At 35.1% G+C, this 24864-nt stretch overlaps 1 protein-coding gene across 1 annotated transcript in view; it reads left to right on the plus strand.

Moving 5' to 3' along the window:
• Window positions 1-24864, plus strand: part of LOC128982826 (tektin-1) — an 84408-nt gene that overhangs the window by 18656 nt on the left and 40888 nt on the right. The window contains exons 2-8 of the mRNA XM_054401852.1: window positions 4095-4256; window positions 12560-12622; window positions 13243-13409; window positions 15480-15642; window positions 17667-17776; window positions 20179-20293; window positions 23726-23833. Coding sequence (XP_054257827.1) covers window positions 4095-4256; window positions 12560-12622; window positions 13243-13409; window positions 15480-15642; window positions 17667-17776; window positions 20179-20293; window positions 23726-23833 — 888 coding nt within the window. The remainder of the gene's footprint in view (window positions 1-4094; window positions 4257-12559; window positions 12623-13242; window positions 13410-15479; window positions 15643-17666; window positions 17777-20178; window positions 20294-23725; window positions 23834-24864) is intronic.

Below are 24864 nucleotides of genomic sequence, written 5' to 3' on the forward strand. Positions count from 1 at the left end.
CTGGCACTATTTAGTTGAAAATGTGCATTACTGGCACTGTTTAGTTGAACATGTGCGTACTGGCACTCGCACTGTTAACATTAATGTTTGTTTTCACACTGGAAACTACACAGTTCATAAGATAGGCTATTGACTTCAATTAGTTCATGCAGCATGCAATAGGGGCACATTCACAAATTGGGATGTAGGCTATTGAATTGCAAACATTTTTATGTTGAAGATTAGACTATAGGTCTTTTTGAAGGTATTGCTTGAATGTTCTGAAACACTTTTAAACACAAGTTGAAACAAGATCTGGCTGTTGAAGGACCAATTTATAATGTCATGAAATTTTGATAATTGTTTATAGAATGATAATGCATCAAATAGATTGGTAAAATAGTTTAAAATTTTTGAATAAGTGGACTGTATCTTGTATAGGAGAATTTTGGTTTAATTACATTGAAAGATTCACTTACTGTTCTTGGTAAAATAAATCTTCTTAAATAAATAACTTATCTTCTTGAAGTTGAATAAAACTGACTTTAATAATAATTTTCTTGAATTTAGTTTTTGATACCAGAGTGAAAATTTAAAAACGTACGTTTTCATGTCCCTGGCCTTTTACTTCGTAGATACTGGATTTGTAGTTTATTATTATGTGTTTTAATATTTTTTGGGACGGGGGCAACATGTTACACACATTTATTTGGTTTTAAATAGGTTCTAGGTATTTTTTTCGTATTTTTAAAGTCTCGAAATTCACGACCATGACTTGTCCCTATGGTACATTTTCCAACTTTCACGCTGTTTTTAGACTAATTATTCATGCCAAAATATATAAAGCCATATTTTTATGTCATCAATGGTTATTAAACTTACAAAAAAGGAGCATGTTATAATTTTATTGTTATTGCAGACTGACTACCATGACAAAAAAAGTCTGTCCCTCGATTTGGCGTCACGACCATTTGGGACAAATTTTCAACTTTGGAGCACGACAGTGGCAAGCCGTTTGAGTTGAAACGAGGAATTACAAGATTAATAAAGGAAAGATTGTGTTTTTTGTAATTTTGGTGTGTCCATGACCGTACGTAGTCATTCGATGAAGTAGACATGGTGTTAATTTTTGTTTTTAAGATATTTCAATTGCTAGATTAACCTAGAAGTCCACTTTGTATCCTCGAACATGAGGTGCAGGGCTACCGCCAGAACAGAGCCAAATAACACGTAATTTCACGACCAAAGTTTCACGACCATCGCGGTTTTTTTCACGACCAATCCAGCCTTATGGATTATAGTGTGTTTGGTCGTGACAATAACTTTAATATAATTGTAAATTGAACAGTTTAGTTCAATTGAAACACATAGTTTTATTATAACTAACAGTATAATTGAAGGATTGTTTAGAAAGATTTAGATTATTCCAGACAATTCACGACCGTACCGCTTGTCCCTGACCATCACGTTTATGATTTCTATCATAAAAATTTCAAAAATTAAATTATCGTCATATTTCAATGTTTTATACACAAAAGAAGCACACCTCTATACAAACATAACGATTTTTCGGGTCTCAGGTATGTTTTTTTGGAGTTATACAAACTTAAAAAGATTTTATTGGCTTTTTTCTATTTTTTAAGTTTTTTTTTTATTTTTTTCTAGAAAGACCAAATATACCAAAAGCTCAGTGACCTTTTTATTGTATAATGGTCATAAAAGTAAATTAGTTTATAGCAAAACATAGTTATAAAAATAATATTAACTATTTTTAATATTCATTTAAACGTCCGTTATGGTCGTGACAGGATTTTGTGTTTTACTACTAAAGATGCTCTTTAAAAAGAAAACTACCAAAGATAATGCGTTACCATGGACATTTTATTAAACTTCAAATGTTAATGAAATAAAAAAATAATAAAAATTTTGAAAAAAGGGGAAAAAAATTTCAAAGAGCTTTTCCTGAAAACGTACGTTTTTAAATTTTCACTCACCAACACTTTTTCATGCATCTTCATTCAGGTCATTCTGTCTTCTCTGTTAATCTTAATCACAGTCACATGTTTTGTTTTTAATATTTTATTGTTGTACATTTAATTTTGAGTAGTTAAACTGCTTGCATTTACAGTGTTGCCAATTTTAATAATGAAATATTCTTTTAGATTCAATGTGATATAATATAATAACATATGATAATTAGTAATATTGAAATGAATTGTAATTTAAACTAATAATAATAAATTGTAAACCTAAACATTGGTTAATGAATTTTGATTGACTTATTTGGAATAATTTAAATATGAATGAAATAAAGAAAACTAATAAATACTTAACAGATACGCCTTTAACATTATTAGTGTTGGAAAAAACTATTGGCCAGGTGGTGCTTTGTTTTCAGCTTTAAAAATTGCTGCGACACCTACAGAGGTAGCACCATTGTACCGAGGGAAGACACTTCTTCTGTCTCTTATTATGTACATAAGAATCTCACTTGACTCATCGGTGCTCTCGTCCCTAAATAATGTCTGCCACAGTCTTCAAAGATTTGCATATGGGTTTGGCATTATGACCCTATTTTCCGCGTATTTTTTCATTGAATTTTTTGTTTGAATTGTGCTTAATTCTCCTTTGGGTTCTAGTGACATTGTCGTACTTACTTTATATATCTGTGCGTATTCAAGATGATCATCTTCTTGAGGAATTAGAGGACCCACTTGGTGGTAAAACATGTCACCGATCTTAAAATTGTAGATCCCCTATGGAACTTTCTCATCTTAATGAGCTTCAAAGCTGAGCATGGTAAAGGCAGAATTGAATTGAAGAACTTTGTACAAATAATTTCTGGATATAAGTCTCACAGTCCTATTTTCAGATTGGGCGTTTCCAATAAGAATCTGAAGATACCTTCAGGTGAATTGCATAAATGAGGTAATCGAACCTTTCATTTATGGAAACAAAGAGTAAAAACTTAACTGTCTCGGGCAGCATTTTCTTGCTTAAAAATAAGTAAGCCACTACAATGTAAACATTTAACGTACATTTGTCCGAGATTGGACTATCACAACGGTGGTACTACCACTCTGTACCCGTCAAATGTTTAATTGAGCGGTTGATGCAAGCGGTCATGTTCGCGTTCCCTCCAGCCACTCACAGTTCTTCGTCGTACTGGCGGCATTTGATTTTAAATTGAAATGAAATAAGAAAGTTAACCAAACAACAGAAAACACTATAAAGGAATTGGAATTTAGATACACATTGTAAATTACATGATAATATGGTAATATAACGGATAACTGCCCTGTGAATAATCACTTTTAAACATTCACTTCATCACATCGAACTGTAACTACATGATAATCAGTAAAATTTGTTGTAAGGTAAATCAATTTAACCATAGACAAAAAGAATTAAATATTTATTAAATATTTATTCTTAAACACTTTGTTGTCTAGTATTGATAGGAAACTCTTCATTATGAACCAGACTTGGTTAACAGATTGAAGCAAAATATAAATTCCAGCTTTGCTCTGGAAGTTTTAAGTCCTGCAGTCTGTGGTTAACCTTAAAAACTATTTCAAACTACATCCATATGTTATTTGTAAACAAAGGGAAATGAGTTTGATCAAATGTCAACAGATAGCTCCGCCTTCCAAACTTTAGACCTTAAGTGTACTTAAGTGATGCCCTTTCTTAATATTCTGAGACGTATTTGCACATCTACATGAAAATACCTTTAATTTGACACCTCAAACGTTAAAATCCGTCAAGCCGTTATCGAGTTATGACTGTGAAAAGAAACCTGCTTGCGTATTAATATATAGATTGTAATTTCACTAAGGTATGCAATGGTGTCATACATTCAAGACTGATTATTATAATTTTTTTAAGATGTTTACAGTTGATGAACTTGTGGGGTGTGTAGAATCTCTTCTGCAAACGCGTCTTTTATCTGTTACTGTTCTAAGATAACTTGGAAGTCAGTTGAAAAGCTTGCTTTCAACGTACAACGTAGCTAGGTTTCTCTTGGCTTGTGCAAGAATTATGAGTGGTGCACATGTCTTATGTTGCACGATTGAGTAACAACAGAAACAAAATAATAATTTCATTGTTGCCAGGTCGGTAAGATGTCTGGGAAGGCAGGCAAGCAGATGGAGTCGGTTCCACCACCTCCAGCACGGTTCACCCTCACAGAGTGGTACCTCAACAACAGACAACGCAACAGACAAGCCGAGGACCAGCAGCACTTGGCTGACAGAATACTGGCAGAGTGTGACAGGGTCAGTGTGGCATCAGTCAAGTCACCTCTCCTCTTATGCCAAATAGGTTGAATTAAATTGGAACTAACAAAACTTGTTACCAGTTACCTTTAATTGCAGTTTTATAATTCCAACTTAAAAATAGGTTCAGCACCCTCTTGTTCAAGAAAATGCTCTTACGAGAATGTTGTGTATGCTGGTTCTTCATAAGATCAGGACGTCACCTCAGGGATTGTTCCAATGGAAGGCAGCCATTTGCAATGACCAACTCTAGTTTCTTGAAGATTGTATTAAGAGTCGGCAGGAGTAAATAGTTTTGCATTGTTGTTGACCGTCATATGCCAGGCTAAACAGTGGTTGTCCTAGCGCCAATCACCAAAAACATGTGTTGACGTTGAAGCTTATTAATCATGCACCGTAAGCTTGATTACCGAGCAGAAAATTGTATGTGATTCTTAAATATATTTTCCGTGTGATTTGATTTTCGGATTTTAAAACTTTTGTTTTAGAGGTAGAAAAAAATATCAGTTTAAGTCAATATATTAATGTTGTATGACAAAATAATAACAATTAAAATTGAAAAGTAGATAGCAAATCACATCCACAGTTTCAATAGCTTTAAAATAAGACATTTTGCAGCTTGTTATCTTAATAAACAATGCCGTAATATGCTTAAACCATTAACATTGCTGTTATGGGCAGAAAATCCAAGATGGCCGGCGGTACTGCCAACTCTTAAGCACGAATGAGATTGAATTTTTTTTTATTACAATTAAACATATTACATATTACACATTACAATTAAACAAAATAATGAACGGAATTAAATGTACTTTAGACCTTTTTATTTCAAGTAATAAACAAGCAATGCTTTTTTGAATGTCCTCCCTTAAAAACCAAAATCACAAAATGTTATACAATTGTCTTTCAACACACATGTACCTGTACAATCTATACTATTTAACATTACAAGTAGAACAAAGGAATTCCTACTCTTTTTTTTAAATCTTGATGAATTTATTAACATTTTGTGACAGCTTTAAGACGTGTAGTGTGCAATCTACAGTACTATCTAAGAAAGTATAGCAACTGAATAACAACTACGGTATTGTAAATGCCCGGGCATTTATTTTTGGAGTTTCATGATGGTTGGCCACTGGATCGTTAAAATTAGCACTAATAAGGTTTAAATTACCTGGCTACTGTCTCCGATCCTCGGTATAGTTTTAAGAAACTACAGCTGTTTCATGCCTTACATTGGCACATCATCAGGTTTGGTGAACGCCAGCTTTTCTATAAAATATCCCTCGGAGATGAGATCGTTATGGTTTTACGAAAAACATGTAGACATTTACACACACGAAAACACGCACGAAACATTTAAACACTAATAATTGAGAAACTACTGCGAAACGTGATGCGGCGCCGGTGATGGATAAGTCGCGACTGTCACGTGTCGGCAGCGTTGACCCCTACCCCTGTTCTATCCTTATCTTCTCTTTCTTTGGTTTGACAATCAGATATCAGAATGGCCGTGTTGTAAATTATGTTAGACTCAAAGGACTGCTTTTCGTTCAAAATATGATGTGGTTGTTCTTTTGATGCCTTGTATATTTCGTATTCTTCTATTGTGTCCATATGGCGTCCTTTATTGCAAAAATTTAAAATATCTAGATTATTATGAATGTCTGTGTAGTTATGGTTCGTGGTTGTTAGGTGGTTGGAAAAAGCTGATTTAGAGTTCTTTTTTGGTAGGTGTTCTTTAAATTGGGTTGTGAAAGATATGACAGTTTGTCCTATGTAAAAGCTGGGACAGTTGTCACATTTAAATCTATAGATTCCGGTTTTGTTGTTGTTATCTGTGTGGGACTTGCTCTTGGCTCTGACCAATGACGACAGCTTGTTTGTAGTCTTGAACGATATTGCTATATCATTTTTTGCCAGTTCTTTTCGTAAAGTATCATTTAGAACTATACCGAATTCAGCACTAGCGTATTTTTTATTATTTTCATTGGAGGTTACTTCAGTTCGGTTATGGTGTTTTCTGATCAATTTGTCTATGAGGTTGCTACTGTATCCGTTTGACACTGCAATATGCTTTAGTATCTTAACTTCGTTATTGTAGTTGGTTGGGCTGAGTGGTATGGTAAGTAGACGATGGACAAAACTATTATAGGCGGATAATTTGTGGCTATAAGGGTGGTGTGATGATGAATGGATAGTTTGGTCAGTTGTAGTCGGCTTCCTGTAGATATTGAATTCTAAGCTCCTGTCTTTTCTTGTTATAGTGAGATCCAGGAAATTAATAGATTTAGATACTTCCGTTTCAAGAGTAAATTTCATGTTTTTGTGTACACTGTTGAGATATGTTTTGAGTACGTTGATTTGTCTATTGTTACCGTTGAACAATACAAGCGTGTCGTCCACGTATCGTCTGTAAAAAACTATTTTGCTACGTTGGCGGTTCGAGTCTGACCAAAAGTGTTGATTTTCTAAGTTATTCAGAAATAATTCTGAGAGAATACTTGATAACGGCGACCCCATCGTTAACCCTTCATTTTGTTTATAATATTCGTCCTCAAATGTGAAGTAGTTCTGTTTTAGGACACAGCGCACTAAATTTATCAGTTCATTCTTTGCTTCTGTAGCTAAGGTGTAGTGCTTGTCTAAGTATTTTCTGAGTAAAGTTATTGTTTCATTTATAGGAACGTTCGTGAACAAACTAACAATATCAAAAGATGCAAGTATATATGAGTCTTTCATTTCTATGTTAGATATCTGGTTTACTAAGTCTACTGTGTTTTTTATGCTATGGCTATTTTCTAAAATAATCTCTCTTCTGATAATACTGTCTAACTTTTTGGCGATTTTATAGGTAGGTGAGGGGGTGAAATTTACCAATGGTCTTATAGGTATATTGTCCTTGTGTATTTTGGGTAAACCTCTAAGGACTGGGGCACTAGGGTTAGTGACTTTCAGGTGCCTGATTTCTTCAACAGTTAAAAGGTTCTTACATGATGATATAAATTTATTGATCTCTTTCGAGAAAGCAGGTGTGGGGTCCTTGGTTAAAGTAACAATAGAGTTAGTTTCAATAAAGTCTCTTACTTTGTTTACATATTCTGACTTGTTGAGGATGACGGTACAGTTCCCCTTATCTGCTTTCATGATAACGGCTTCGTTTTGTTGTAACTTGCATCGGATGCTAGTGGCTATTGATTTCAACGACTTATATTTCGAAATATATTTAATTCTAGGGGTGGGATTTCTTAATGTTTTCTGTATTTTGTTCGATACTATTGCTCTGGTGGTATCTCTTGCAAGGCTGGGTTTCAGGCATTTAACGGCTGTCTCGGCATTCAGTAATTCGGACACAAGACTATTTTTTCTATCATTAGGGAAATTGAAATTTAGTCCTTTATTTAGTAACAAAATCTCCTGCTCTGTAAACTCTATGTTAGTTGTATTTATCAGTCGGGGATGAAATTTGTGGTTGTGAACTATTTCTTCTATTTTATTTTGGGATTTCAGTTAGGCATCAAACTTTTTGGTTTGGGTTTGTTTTTTATTTTGGACTTTCTTTTGAACCATTGTGTTTAATTGAGAAAAAACATTGTTCTGTTGTGAAGGGTGAAGGCAACTCATAAGTTCGAGATGTTTTCTTAACAGTAGCTTATTTAACATGTTCTTTTTTGCATATAATGTTTTATTTCATTTTTAATCCAAGATTTCTCAGCAGTTTGTTTGGCCTTTCTGGCTGCTATTGAACGGTTAGAAATTTTTATGGATACATATTTAGTTACAATATTGAATTCTAGACATTTTTTATTGAAATTTATGTTCTCTATGGTGTTGAACAGTTTAAGCTTGGCGTTCTTGTATGCGTAGGCCAGTTTAACTTGACAAGTTTCCAATTTCATGATGGTTGGCCACTGGATCGTTAAAATTAGCACTAATAAGGTTTAAATTACCTGGCTACTGTCTCCGATCCTCGGTATAATTTTAAGAAACTACAGCTGTTTCATGCCTTACATTGGCACATCATCAGGTTTGGTGAACGCCAGCTTTTCTATAAAATATCCCTGTGACAACTGTCCCAGCTTTTACATAGGACAAACTGCCATATCTTTCACAACCCGATTTAAAGAACACCTACCAAAAAAGAACTCTAAATCAGCTTTTTCCAACCACCTAACAACCACGAACCATAACTACACAGACATTCATAATAATCTAGATATTTTAAATTTTTGCAATAAAGGACGCCATATGGACACAATAGAAGAATCTATACTTATTTAATACGCAAGCAGGTTTTTTGTGACAATTACTCCACCAAAACTACTGAACCTATTGACATGTTTTTGGTGTCATTGGAAAGAGCGTAACGTGAAGTTTTGCAGGAAACTTTCTATTTAGGTAAACAATTAGAGATTGAGGCCCTGGGGCCCTTAAAGTTTTGTATATCTCCATAAGATTAACATGGGAAACAAACATTATTTTGAAACTCCAGCTGTTGTCAGAAATTAAATATTAATAATTGGTCTCCATGGAAGCATGAGAAAATTCACAATGTTTACATTTGCTTTTACATTTAAATGTAAACAACCAGAACTGTCAAATGCCTATTTCACAATTTCAGACAGCTGATCCAAAAAAATAAAACAACTATGTGGTAGGTTTATTTCATCTTAAACTTTATGATAGATTATTTATTATAAATCTATTTCAATGATTATGAAACAGGGGTTTCCCGTTGATGTTCTACACCTTATTGTCTACAAATTGGCTAAATAACTTAGGTATGGTACTTTATAAAAGCTGACAGCCTTTTTACGTTGACATAAATTGTAAGCTTACCTTTTCCCGTCCATGGGCAGTCAGTTTGATTGTTATAAATAAACTCTTTAAACTGGAATAGGACTGTTATGTAAATTGTAAGTATTTCCATTAGTTAATAATCTTTTAGTTGACTCTTTTAAAATCATCGGAAATTGTGACTGTTATTAGTTTTTAAACAAGTTATTAGTTTATAAATAACTCCTGTACTTCTTTCCAATTGCTCGATTTCGAGCAACATGTACACTAGTACGAAATATATAAGGCATCAAAAGAACAACCACATCATATTTTGAACGAAAAGCAGTCCTTTGAGTCTAACATAATTTACAACACGGCCATTCTGATATCTGATTGTCAAACCAAAGAAAGAGAAGATAAGGATAGAACAGGGGTAGGGGTCAACGCTGCCGACACGTGACAGTCGCGACTTATCCATCACCGGCGCCGCATCACGTTTCGCAGTAGTTTCTCAATTATTAGTGTTTAAATGTTTCGTGCGTGTTTTCGTGTGTGTAAATGTCTACATGTTTTTCGTAAAACCATAACGATCTCATCTCCGAGGGATATTTTATAGAAAAGCTGGCGTTCACCAAACCTGATGATGTGCCAATGTAAGGCATGAAACAGCTGTAGTTTCTTAAAACTATACCGAGGATCGGAGACAGTAGCCAGGTAATTTAAACCTTATTAGTGCTATTTTTGGAGGTAATTGTTCCCTTTTAGCGAATTTCCCTATAGGGAAGTAGCTATTTCCGTAGGTCTCATGGTAAGACCTAGGCCCGGGACCGATTTACTTTTTCATTTTCATGTCCCCAGAGTCCAAAAACACCATTTGTTCAAAGTTACAAACAAGGTTTATCCGATTGTTGGTAGATCAACTTGTGAATCTCACAATGTGATTTATCAACTATCGTGTAAACATTGTCCAAAAGATTACATTGGCCAGACTTCAAACTCTTTAAGAGTTCGAATGACAGGCCATCGTTTTGATGTGGTACATGAAGACAAAAGAAAACCAATCTATAATCATGCCGCTCACCACAACCAAAATTTTGAAGGCTGCTATACCCTTAAAGCCCTTCACAAAGTAAACCCACATCAAAACCCTAAATGCAACCAACTAATCTTAAGAAATTCTGAATTGGCTCACCAGTTGGTACTGAAAAAAGTTCCCCTCTGGTTTAAACTTAAGATAGTAAAAAAGTGATTCAACTCAGCTGAATTTTAATTTTAATTTTCTTTTAGGCTGATTTTATTATTTTCTTTGATCTGTACTCAATCATATGTTCTCAAAATTCAACTATTTGTAAACAGTTCATATTTATTTGTTTTGTTCATCTTTACATTTTTCATTCTCTTTGCTTGAAAACGTTTGTATTAAACGAAAATTTGCAATGTTTCATGTTTCATTCATCATAAACTCTATCAATATCTCCTCAAGAATATATATAGATATATATATACATATGTGTCCATCCGCACGATAACTTGAGTAATTTTTGTCCGATTTTGATGAAATTTGGTTTGAAGGTTTAAGGCGGGATAAACTTAATTAAGTTCGCGAACCAGCATGATCGGACCATGGGAACAGGGTTCAACGGGGGGTTTTATGGGGTAAAAATGGGTTTTTCTTATTTTTTACCCTTAAAACACAAAATTTATCAATTTTTCTCCAGACCTTTTTAAAGAGCTTAAAAAAAAACAAATAATTTAGTATATCAAAGTGTTTTTGTGTGTGTAGCAACTGTATAACAACTACGGTATTGTAAATGCCCGGGCATTTATTTTTGGAGGTAATTGTTCCCTTTTAGCGAATTTCCCTATAGGGAAGTAGCTATTTCCGTAGGTCTCATGGTAAGACCTAGGCCCGGGACCGATTTACTTTTTCATTTTCATGTCCCCAGAGGCCAAAAACACCATTTGTTCAAATTTGTATATATCTATATATAGATTAAAACAATTCTAAACACGGCTGTGAACCATGTCACAAGCCCCGATGTGGTATTTGCAAAATCATGAGTAATACAACTGAATTTGATAGTAAAGTTACAAACAAGGTTTATCCGATTGTTGGTAGATCAACTTGTGAATCTCACAATGTGATTTATCAACTATCGTGTAAACATTGTCCAAAAGATTACATTGGCCAGACTTCAAACTCTTTAAGAGTTCGAATGACAGGCCATCGTTTTGATGTGGTACATGAAGACAAAAGAAAACCAATCTATAATCATGCCGCTCACCACAACCAAAATTTTGAAGGCTGCTATACCCTTAAAGCCCTTCACAAAGTAAACCCACATCAAAACCCTAAATGCAACCAACTAATCTTAACGCACGATAACTTGAGTAATTTTTGTCCGATTTTGATGAAATTTGGTTTGAAGGTTTAAGGCGGGATAAACTTAATTAAGTTCGCGAACCAGCATAATCGGACCATGGGAACAGGGTTCAACGGGGGGTTTTATGGGGTAAAAATGGGTTTTTCTTATTTTTTACCCTTAAAACAAAAAAATTATCAATTTTTCTCCAGACCTTTTTAAAGAGCTTAAAAAAAACAAATAATTTAGTATATCAAAGTGTTTTTGTCCGATAATTGGTTACGGAGAAAATTCAAAAAATTGTTAATTTAAAATTCCCATGTTATTCTTATGGAGAATATTATAATATGTTGTAGTTGGCTTGTTTATGGATAAATTTTAATCAAACTTGGCGTTTTTGTTTATTTCATACTAAGCTATTGATATTTTAATAAAAAACACACTCTATTAGTTTCCGTGTAGCAGCTAACCTAGGTACTCGTTAAATATAAATGTAAATTTAATAGATTAATAAATGGTATCAGCATTCTGACACATACTTTCTCCCATAAGTTTGTCAACAACATTTATCATGTGTAAGCGGTGAGAGTAAATATACGGAAATGGGATTTGTACAGTTTTGTTCAGAACATAAAGGAATATAACATAGGTACTAAATTTTTATCAAAATCGTTCAGGCCATTTTTGAGAAAATTCGATTTTGCCGGTTTGTTATGGGTTTTTATGGGAAAATCCCCATTAAAAATCAAAATTTCAAAAAAATGAAAAAAATGCCTGGAGATACCATGGATTAAAACCTACATACCAAATTTCATCGAAATCGGACCACAGGTGTAGTCTCTAGCTCTGTACACATCCAGACACACAGACATCACTTCGAAAACCACTTTTTTGGGTCCAAGGGGACCCAAAACGAATATATCCACTCAAAACTCAAACTCGAAAATTTTGACGAAAACAATACTTTCTCCATATACTATAGTATAGGGGGAGAAAGTAATAATTAAAAATCAATCCAGGCAAATGGAAATTCGCTAAGTCGGCAGGTTTGCTGCAGCGGGGGTATTTCTCAACCATGTACCAAAATGAAATCCTGTTGTTTTATCAATAATTCACATTCAATTTCAACATTTAACAAAACTAATTGATTGTTTAACATAGGTGAGAGTTGAAGCAAATGACATCGTAACACAAAACAAAAATGAGGTTGAACATCGTTTTGAGGTAAGAAAAATATCATTAAAAGCCTAGTTTTTACATTATACTGATTTTACATATTTTTGAAACAGTGAATAAACTAAAATAAATCTTTAAATGAAATAAAAGAGTGCATACATATTTCCATAGATGCAGTTTTTATCCATAACAGTAGCAATCATTTAGCAAAAGAAAATATCTTATGTTAAATATAATTATTCGTTATGCTTAAAATCCAAAACAATGTATAGCCTACCTACTATTACTACTTCATAGACCAAGACCACTGTATTACACAAATCTTTATATACTTTGTAAAATTCCAATTGAAGCATTTTTAACTTGAAATAAGATAATCGGATGTGAGCTTAAGTAATTTTTAAAATTAAAAATACCTAAATGTCAATTGTTCATATGTAGTCTTGAGCGGCCGGTGTCATCACTGGATTCTGGTCTTCTGGTGAGAGCTGCGTCATGTCGATATTCACACTAGTACCAGACGTTTCGCCCATTCTATGATGACGCTTCCTCAGTGACAAAGCTGAGACTCTGGTTTTGTACAAAGTGTAAATATGGCTCTCACTGGAAGACAGAGAATTCAGTAAATCTTCATTGGTTTAGACAGTAACATTTTATTTTTAAACTAGGTGAAGTTGGCAGATATTGAGTTCCGCAAGAAGCAGCTGGAGCAGCAAAAGAAAGATATGGAGGTAGAAGTTGAGGCCTTAAAGACTTTCCGAGCAAGAATTGAGGATGCCCAAAGAGCTCTTGAACAAAATGCTTACAACATTTGTAACAAATGCATTGCTTTACGGTAACTTCAAAAAAATCTTCTATATTATTTTATATGATTTTACAAGGGTGGATTTTAAGTAACGGTTTTGTGTATAAATCCATAGTTTGCTTGTATGCCACAACAAGATTCCTCACCACTTACTGAATATCCATTTCTGGACAGAATGACACAAATTGCAGCTCTGTTGCTGTGTATTTTTAAAATCTTAAAAACCATTGAATCTCCTGCCTCGTCTGAGCTAAGGTCAGTGGTATATCGTTTGATTACAAGAAACATATCCAATGCTGACATTCATCACCAACCAGGTGACTGAAGGTTAATGGCACCAATGCAGCGAGTGAGGGTAAAGTGGGGAAATTGGTTATGTAGTGCAAAAATTACCATGAAATTCTTTTTCCCTAGTGGTCTTCTGTGAGAAGTCTGGGTACCCACCAAAAACACAATTCTATCCTAAATGAACATTTCACGGTCATTTTTAGCTCCCTAGTCTATTTCTGCAATTGCTACGCTATCATTGCATCAGGGTCAACTTTATGGGGTATAAGTCATCTAACAATGAATGTCGGTATCGGATATGTTTCTTGTAATCAAATAACGTATCGCTCACCTTACCTCGGACACGGCGATATATTCTATAGTTTAAAAATTTGTTTAAACACACGGCAAAGTACATGACAGTTACAGAGCTGCAATTTGTGTCATTCTGTCCACAAATTATGCCAGTAAGTGGTGAGGAGCCTCAAAAAAAATTGTAGTTGAGTCCTCTGCAGTCGTGGTGAAGGTTAAATCGTGGGCATCTTCTGTGATCGTAAAGGAATCGTGAATGTATTCTACGTTCACGGTGAAAGAACATCTTGCGCCATGGCGAGGACATTACTGTCTATTACGATCGTGGCAAAATCCTGAACAACTTCCTCCTTTGCGAGGACATCATCTTTGTCTCCCAATATCGCGGCAAAATCATGAACATCTCTGTAGTCTCGGAGCAATCATAAACATCTTTTGCGGTTGCGAGACCTGATTATTGTCACCCACAATCGCAGGGAGTCGTGATTTTTGATCGCACAATCTTTGCAGACCTAAGTGAGGCCCCTTCCTAAGCCGAGGCCTTTGGCAATCGTCGTGTCCACCGTTAGGGGGCCCAATTTGGGGGCCTATATATTGGTGTGGGGCCTGGGGCGGACTGCCCCCCTGCCCCTCTCGGTACGCCACTGAACAAATGAGATTATGGCTAAGATCAAATGATTTTTTAGCCAGAACCAATGATAAAGGACATCTGAGTCTAGTCTTGAACCATCAGAAAACAAATCAAATCAAATCAAAAATAACTTTATTCAACTTGAAATATACAGGAAAAATACATAATTGTTGTTAAAGAATAGTATTCCCCCGAATGGACTACATGTCTGGGCTCGAGGGAAGAGTTCTTAACAGCAGGAAACATGTATTGTCCATTGTCCATAGGTCAATCACAGGTACACAGTTTATAAATATTGTTTACATCTAACTCTTAAATATCACTCTTGGATATCAGGAGCTCTTAAAAAAATATGTATACTAGAATATTATTTTACGAATAAACAACCTTAAGAACAACAATAAAACTATATGTATATCATTCTATATATGAAAGAAAAATGTAAGTTGATAGCTATTATGGCAGGGAATTTATAAATCATAAATCATAAATCATAAATCTTTATTGGTCATTAAATAACATATGTTACAATAGACCTCGTTAACAAAAAAAGGGCCATAGATTCTAGATAGTATAACATGGTCTATAACATGGAATCTTCACTAAACTTAAATATAACAAAGTATATGTAAGATGAACGAATTATAGCCCACTAGTACTGACTTATAAGTTACTATATACGTTACTATTATAAGCTACTGACTTTTCTCAGGAACGAACCAGCAACCGTCTGATTAGTAAGCGAGCACTATTATAAAAGTATTCTGTGATTGTGCAAATTTATAGATTTTACAATCTGGTGAAATTCAATATCAAGCAGATAAGTAGACTGTGAAGCCCCCTCCCGGCAACCACCGTGTCTGCCATTCCTAAGCTAAATATGGTTACAGTGAAGGCAGGCTAGGGATTGACCTATGTCATGATGACGTGGAGCAGGAGCTTCTCAAGGAGCGAGATGTAATTCAAGGTACTCAGAGTTTACTGGTCCGCACTCTGGAGCAGGTCAATGAACAGCTGCGACGTCTCAGAGCACTCATCTACACTCTCAGCAAGGTGAGCAGTGTTTCTATATGCAAGATTAAAATGTAGGATATGGGATAAAACAAGATTTTTGGCTCTGACGCCTAGTTTTCTTTCAGCGAATTTCCCATATAGGGAATGAGCTATTACCGTAGGTCTCATTGTAAGACCTAGACCCGGGACCGATTTACTTTTTTGTTTTGAGGTCCCCAGAGGCCAAAAAAACCCTCCATTCAAATTTATACAGGGTGTCCCACGAGATGTGTCTCAAATTGATTACGGAAAAACGGCTTAACGTACAAGGATGAAATAAAATTATTTCCCTCTAAATCGACCCCAAGGAATAACATAAAAATATTTTTAACTTTTTCCCAATACAGAGTGTGCCAAAAACTGAGGGTCACTATTTCGAATCGCGGAATTTTCAAATGTAAACATATGTCATGTCATACACCATTTCAAAGGTACTAGTGCACCTGTTGCTCAAATTCGAGCAATTGCAAAGTATTACAGGTGTTATTTCAAAACTAATAACAGTCATAAATTCCGATTACTTAAAAGATTTAACTCAAAGATAGTGTAATCAATCACTCCACTCCAGTTATTGAAACGAACTCACTCTGAAAACGAACTCTCGTGAGTGTTATCATGTGTTAACTATGAACAGCTGTAATTAATACAAATTATTCGTCTGAATAAGTAAACAAATTCTTTTCTTCATAAGAAATACATTGGGGTATTGATGACCTCTGGGGCAAAGCCCGAGGACTTTTATTACTGGAATTGGTGAAAGGGGGCATCTACACAAAAAATACTTAATTTTGACACATCGTTAGTAAAAATCCGACCATTATTAACAGAGGATTAGTGTTTCGTAGAAATCGACTTCACGTATTGTATATAAGGATTTGATAGACAAAAATTTTGGCAAAAACAGAAATTAATGATCTTTTTCCCTTTCAAAATAGCGACAGTTTTTTGTTGTTTTAAATATATTTTTAATACTCTGCGTTTCCATACCAATGCATTTATCCCTTCTCCGGTTGAATTTTCTTACTCGTTATGAAATTAGCTTTACTTTTATATGCTACAAGTAACGGTTTTTTGAAATGATAAAAATTCCAAAAAAATATATTTTTGAAAATTTGCAAATGCTCATTGTTCAAAATTTTCAAATAGCAACATATGTCAAGTAGCACATCATTTTATAGGTTTTTTAATTCCTAACAACTTTGTAATTAACACTTACTTCGTACCTCTTTTAGCTTTTGCGTAACAAAAATCCTAATTTTCCTATATTAAATGCATGTTATTTGGGTTCAACACTACAGGCCCCATTCCATTAGGTGTTAAACCACGTCAAACCCAAATAAATGCATTTGATATATATATGCCTTATTCTACCCCATTTTACAACTAAAAACCGTAATACATTAGACTCCCTCTTATCCGGACACCTTTTAACCAGACATCGGTTTGACTGGACTACACTCGGTAGAAGTGACATCTTTTTATCCGGATAATTTATATCAGCACATCGGTTTAACCGGACTAGATTGATGGTAGGAAGTGGGCAGTACTGAAACGACTGTTCTCGTGGGAAATATTTGAGACCAGTGATTACGTGTCTAAATACAATGCTCTAGTAAGTAAAATACTTCCCTGTGACGAAAATAAGATTACATCAATGACCCACGTTATAAAACGTTAATTTTGTCACCTTAGTTCGTTGTCAGTAAAGAGGCCTAACGAAATTAAACGATGACAACATATAACATATTATTAATAACATTAATGTTATTACTTGTTAAATACAATTTAATGATTGATAATTCATTTAAATTAGAACTCAAATTTTTAGGCCCCACTCGTCTCATGGGCTTCTCTGCTCGCCGTTTCCCACTCACCGGTTTGCGGGCCCCTCAGCTCCCCAGGCCCCCCCGCATTGCGGGCCCTTCTGTTACGCCGCTGAGAATAGCCTATTTCCTACAGCTAGGTGCGTTTTGGATGGTGTAAAGTTGAAACACATGATCTATTACTTTTACTTGTTTATACAGGACTTGGACAGCAAGGCAGAAGTGATGGCAATTGATAAACATAATCGAGCTCTCAAGGAAACTAGTCTTAACTTGTCAATCTATAACGGCAACACTCCCCTTGATCCTGGGTAAACTAATACTTAGATTCCTTATACACATTTCCTTATTAGCCTGATTAATCTTGTAGTGTGACTGTAATTTATCAAACAATCTTAGCACTGTACAATATGTTGTATTTTCTGTAATCTATTTAGGCCTACCAAACGTAGATCAACGTTCTTTTTGTAATGTTAAAAACTTAGGTGTCAAATTGTTTTTAAACCAATTGTGAAGCACTATTTCTTAGAATCAAATAAATACCTTGCTATGATCATTTGAGAGGTTACAACTAGAAGGATGGGAGCAGGAAATATTAGTCTATGCCAGTGGCGTAACAAATTTTTACGGCCCCCCTGCAAATTAATTTTGTGGGCCCCCCCTCTCATGAGTTATTTTATCACCACCGATACAACATAATCAAACGCCCTCCCCCTCCCCCCAGAGTTATTTTTGGACCACCGATACCATGATCAAACAGATTAATCATAAAAAGAGTGGTAAATAAATTATGAAAAAAATATTAAATTAAAAATTAAAATATTAAATTATGGGTTTATGTTCCATAAAAGATTGGTTTGATGAAAGTATTACATCACTACATCATTATATCAATATTAGTGTTTGTAAATAGTTTTGAAATCAAATAAAAAAAAACCTTTTTCCATCCGTCTATCAGAATGTTTATATATAGGAGGTTGCACCTTTTTCACCACACTATGATGTTTTAAGCTGTTTTACATTCGTTAATTGGTGGCTGAAAGTTACGTTTTGCTGGCCATGCCAGCTGTCATCGTTATTTGGGGACCGAGCAGGTTTTTACATCCCTAGGGCCGCAAAATCAGCTGCCCGCTTTCTTTCTCAAAACATGAATGCATATATTAAATAGTCAATCAGTATCCATAGCATTGTTTTATTGTCACCGCTGCCTAGCAACTATTTGTTATTATTTTTGCTGATTCCTCAAATTATTTCTTCACATAACCTTAAAAGTAGAGATGGGAATTATCGTTGTTTTCCGGCAACGGTTATAACGATAACGCAGCTGCCCAATAACGTGTTGCGGCAACCTGTTATTTCAATAACGATTGCCAAATGCCAACTCGTTGCCGCTGTGTAAACCGTTGTCCGCCGGTCGGTGTTGCGGCGTTCAGTTATCGTTGTCGGTTGATCAGTTCAGTTTCCAGTTGTAGTCGCGAGTCTGACGTTGCCGCGTTGTCCAGACAGGATGCGTTATTCTAATTCTAGTTCGTTTCAGAAGTTATCGTTGCTCTAATGCTCTGGTAGCGTTGCGGCAACGGCAATGCATGTTTTCGTTTTCGTTGTCCGCGCGGCTTTCCTGCAACATTGCGTTGGTAGATACGTTATTATAATAACAGGGAGTTCTCGGCAACGTGTTGCCGCGATAACGTTGCCGTGGCCGCAACACTGTTATTCATCCTGTTATGTTAAATAACGCCCATCTCTACTTAAAAGTTGTAGTAGTTGTGTTCACAGCTCTCGATTGTTTTATGTTCTCGACTTCGTCTCGAACTTAAAAACTATCTCGAGCTGGCAAAACCTAATTTTCGGTCTTAGGTACGAAATATACTATTACATTTAGTTTATCACACATATTATCAATTTTTATTACCCTGATAATTAGACTAATTCATTAATTACAAGGCAAAAATGTGGTTCGAATTCCCCTAATAACCCCCTTAGGCCCTTATTATGTTGCAAGCGTTTATCTTACAACAAATGTCTTAAGTGTTGGTTAATTGTGATGTAAAATAAGATATGGGCTAACAAACACAGTCAGTAGAGAAGCAGTATATTGTATTTAACAAAATACAATCAATATTAGGACAAAACTAAAATGTAAAATAATACAATATTAAAACCCCCTGCCAACGCTCATGACTCCAGGCTCCAAAGTAACAAAATGTTTGCAGACGACATAAGCAGTGTACGAAATCATCGAGAAGTAAAATATTTCTCGGTGACGAAAGTAAGATTGTTGCATAATAATCAAAGACCCACGTTATATAACGTTAAATTTGTTACCCTAGTTCATTATCACTGAAGGGGCCTAACAAAATTAAACAATAACTGATAACAACATATTATTAATAACGTCAATGTTATTACTTGTTCAATACAATTATTGAATGATTGATAATACATTTAAATAAGAATGAACTCCAATTTTTCGGCCCCACTCGTCCCACAGGCCTCTCTGCTCACCGGTTTACGGGCCCCCTCAGCTCCTGGGCCCCCCGCATTGCGGGCCCTGTGGGCCCTTCTGTTACGCCACTGAGTCTATGCATAACTCTTTAGTCTTTACTAGCCATATTAAGTGTCTGTTTGGTATTAAATGTGGTTCATTTTTTTAACAATATTTTTGAACAATACTATTTTTTTAACTGGTGACATAACTTGTATGTGTTGACAGTAATGTAACTGATGAGGAATGGGCAATGTACACTCAACAGACGATTGACAGAGCTGCTAAGGAACTGGTGTCGGGGCGGCCTTTACGTTCATACATTAACCAGTTGCTCAAACAGGTTTGTAGTATCAAGTACCAGTAACAAATTAAACCACAACATTTTAAATACCTGTAACAACCATGGTCTGATAAAAAATAAGAATAGAATAAGAATATTTTATTTTCTCCAGAAATTTAACAATATTTACAATAGTCATTGACAGTACATCAACAAAAAATATATCTATTTCCATTTTTAAACAAAAACCCCCGCTGCAGCAAACCTGCTGACTAAGCGAATTTCCTTTTGCCTGGATTAATTTTCAATTAATCTTTTAAATTAACATTTTATGTTTAACGAGTACCTAGGTTAAAACAATAATAGGTTTTTTACATACCTCAGTCAAATAGTCCAAAAATGATATTGCTCAACAGCTTACATGTTTTGTTGCGAAGACAACATTTTCAAAGCTTGCAACTCGTCAAAAACACATTTAAAACACGGACACGAACACAGAAAACATTAATACGGTACGAATACACACGATAGACATTTAGATAGCGCTATCATAATACTGATTTGGTCCGGCGCGGCGCGGGGCTGGTAGCAGAAAACCATGAATTTTGATACCTAGGTTAGCTGCTACAGGGAAACAGTGGCGTAACTACAGGGGGGGGGATGAGGGGGATAGAACCCCCCCAAAGGCAAAAAAAAAACTGAATAACCTACTCCATAATGAACATTGTTCACAGAGGGTGGATCAGGAATTGTTGCGGGTAGTTTCATAATCTTTGCGAATAAAATCGGGGATTTCCAGTGGCAATTACGTGGAAAGTCATAATATTAGGTTCGCAACACTGCCGCTCATGCGCTGTAAGTTCCCGCTCAGTCTGTTCTGGGTCTGGCGCGTTTCCCTGTGCTTGCCGCCTGTCCTGTGTTCTATGTGTTACTTGTTATTCAGTGATGATGTGTTCACAAATGTCTAAGAGGAAAGCATCAGCATAGCAAAGCTTAATAACAGATTTGTTTAGAAAGCGTATGGTAACTAAAACTGAGCATACTGAAAGTGATGACAGTTCCTGATAACAAACAATAACATTCTGCCTTGCTTACTTTGCGACGACGTGTGGTGTAGGGGCGGGTGGGGGAGGGGTATTTGGTGCCTGGGGAGGGTCACTATTTCCACCCGATAATTTTACCTACAGTCAGGGGCATCGCACGAAAAAATATTTGTAGGGAGACACTGAATTTCCCAACTATTTTACTCGAACTAACCCAACTATATTAGGCTACACGAATTTCACAACTATATTAATATCAAGTTTTAACAGTAGCCTAAGGATATTATTTTACGTTTAAATCCTCTTTACAGCTGACATACACAAAATAACAAGAAATTAAGGGCTTTCTCACAATATTGGTTTTGACTGTCAATCTTCATTGTTGATTGTGTCTTAAGTGTCTCAACAAATGTCTCAACACACTGTAGGTCTACTGATCAATATAATACAGTACATTAAGTTTTCAGCCTGTCAAAATCTATTTGAAATAAAAATTCAGTAGGTACGGCTCTTCACGCGCAGAACAGAAGGCTACAGTACAACAACAACTTAATGATAATTTGTTCGTTTGTTGTGTTGTGGTTTTGATTTATTAGTTACTTACTATTTCCTGATACTGACCGGCCAAAGACAGCCTCAACTAGGTAGAATTTGGAGTTCTTTTGAACGTTCTTTACACCTCTGGAATGCCTGAAAAAGCAAGTTTGGAGTTCGAATTTTTCAAAATTTTCCCGAACCCCCCTTTTGCTCCTCCATCCCCCCCCCCCCAAAAGCCATGTTCTAGTTACGCCACTGCAGGGAAACCAATAAAGTGTACTTTTTATTAAAATATCAATAGCTTATAATGAAATAAATAAATCCGCCAAGTTTGTTCAAAATATATCCATAAACAAGCCAACTACAACATTTTGAAGCTAATGAACAATTTTTTTTTTAATTTAATCCGTAACCAATCACCGTAGAAAAACACTTTGATATACCTACTAAATTTTTTGTTTTTTTAAGCTCTTTGAAATTGGAAAGTTTTATGTTTCAATGGTAAAAAATGATAAAAACCTATTTTTACCCTATAAAACCCCGTTCCCATGGTCCAATCATTATCATCATGTACCATGGTGGTTATTTTTGTCCGATCATGCTGGTTTGCGAACTCATTCAAGTTTATCCCGCCTTACACCTTCAAACCAAATTTTATCAAAATCGGACAAAAATTACTCAAGTTATCGTCCGGACGGACACATATATCGGTCTATATATAGATATTAGGGAATTTCCCATATAGGGAATAAGCTATTACTCATGGTAAGACCTGGACCCGGGACCGATTTAATTTTTCGTTTTGAGGTCCCTAGAGGCCAAAAACACCATCCGTACAAATTCATATATATATATATATATATGTGTGTGTGTGTCCGTTAGTGTGTGTTCGGCTTATATTTCTCCAACAGTTATTCATCTGCAGAAGAAGTTCAGTGTGCTCTTATCGTGTCTTATAACATCCAAACACAAAAACGTTGCCTAAAATGGTACTTATCTTGGCAAATTATTTGCAGTGGCCTATATTACGGACCGTGGCCCACTGGGTTGGTAACATTATTGAAAGTAACTCGATATTTTTGTCTGTAAGAGTAAATACTATTTAAGCAGCTACTGTCATGACAGAAAGGTCATATTCCTTTTAAACTAGATCACATCATCCTTTATAAGATACGTTGATTAACAATGCATGTAAACGTCAATATTTACGTAACAGCCAATTTACAGCATGTTTTTCTCTTTGGAAATGTCACATAGCTATTTCATTTGCATTATTTGTTGCCAATGAAGCCACACGACCATATAAACGAGGAGGCCCCTAACCGTCAATCTCGACGGGTTTCGCCTAGTTCTCTATAAGAATAACAAACAAAAATTTACAATTTTTTAAATTTTCTCCATAACCAATAACCGTACAAAAACACTTCACTATACTAAATTGGGGGAGCGAGCTGGTCTAGTGGTTAGAGAGCGGGTCTTCGGTGCCTGAGGTCCTGGGTTCAAATCCTGCCAAACACCAATGGATTTTATCTAAGTGATAATACCGCAACCCCTAGTTAGCCTGAAGTAATGTGAAAAACAATCACGGGCTCGTGCCTATCGTCCTAGGACAAAAAAAAAAATATATATATATATATATACGGTACTAAATTATTTATTTTTTTATGGCCTTCAAAATGTTGGGAAATTTTATGTTTTGAGGATCAAAAACGAGAAAAACCAATAATTTGGTAAATAAATTTTTTGTAAAATTTAAGCCCAGTTGGTTCAGTAGTGTTTGCGCATATTAGTAATAGATATACAGACAGACAACATTATATATAATAAGTTTAGAAGTATAGATAGTAGGATATCTTGCATATAGGATTACCCAGTTATAGACAAAATGTAGGCTTTATCTATTTTTATATAGGTAATAGAGGACTTGTGGAAGCAGTATTATGCGGTAAATGAGGCTTTCAGACGACGCATTGAGGAGTATAAAGAAGCTAAAACAAAATTTGAAAACCAGCACTTTGAAGTAAGTAGTGTTTAAGATCATTATTGTTACTCCAACACAAATTATTTAGCACTAGAGGTCGTCCAGTGGTCGAAAACTCAACCATAAATATGTACAGTTGGATTTTTTAGCTAGAAGTGGTTGAGGTGTGGTGGAATACCTTTGCGGATGAACATTTTTAGCTATAGTAGTGAGTGTGATCCATAGTAGTACGGTAATATAGATAGTACTTGTGGCTTGCAGGGGCAATAGCCCCTATATTCTAGTAATTATTTTGTACTAATTATTAGTCTCATGGGTTTACCTTACCTTAAATTATCATTTAACATTTACGTTTGTATATTATGATATGTATAATAGTTATTACTACCTGCATAATGCATTTTGATGTCTGATCTGTTTAAAATAAAAATTCCAAAGGACATGCGGTGTGTTTATAATGTAAAATTTCTAATCGCCATACAACTAAGAAACATTTTCCAATAACAACCTTCATGACTATTAATTAAATCTATATAGATTTCTTTAAATATAGACAAATTCACTTAGAAAAACACATAGAGATATGTCGTCATCCAAATTGTAAAATGCTAATTCTATAACAAAATCTCTCTGAAACAACGTTTTGTTGTATAGTATCTATTTTGGTCGATTCCTTGGTCTTTATTTGGTTCTAGTACTACTACTACTTTAACATCATCTGGCCTCTATACCCATCTAAAAGCAACATAAAGTTGACCATGGGTAAAAACTGGGTTTTTCAAATAAATGCCAACTTTTGTGAAGGTTCGGCCATAGATGAAGTAATCTATATCTATTCTTATTTAATACGCAAGCAGGATTTTTGTGACAATTACTCCTCCGAAACTACTGAACCGATTGACATGTTTTTGGTGTCATTGGAAAGAGCGTAACGTGAAGTTGTGCAGGAAACTTTCTTTTTAGGAAAATAATTAGAGAGTAAGGCACTGGGACCCTTTAAAGTTTCACATTTCTCCATAAGATTAACATGGAAAACAAAAATTGTTTTGAAACTCCAGCTGTTGTTAGAA

This window comes from Macrosteles quadrilineatus, unplaced genomic scaffold (genome assembly GCF_028750875.1).
Source record: "Macrosteles quadrilineatus isolate MER2022 unplaced genomic scaffold, UCM_ALF_1.0 Scaffold_1__1_contigs__length_201487025, whole genome shotgun sequence".
In the NCBI taxonomy this organism is placed as follows: Eukaryota; Metazoa; Arthropoda; class Insecta; order Hemiptera; family Cicadellidae; genus Macrosteles; species Macrosteles quadrilineatus.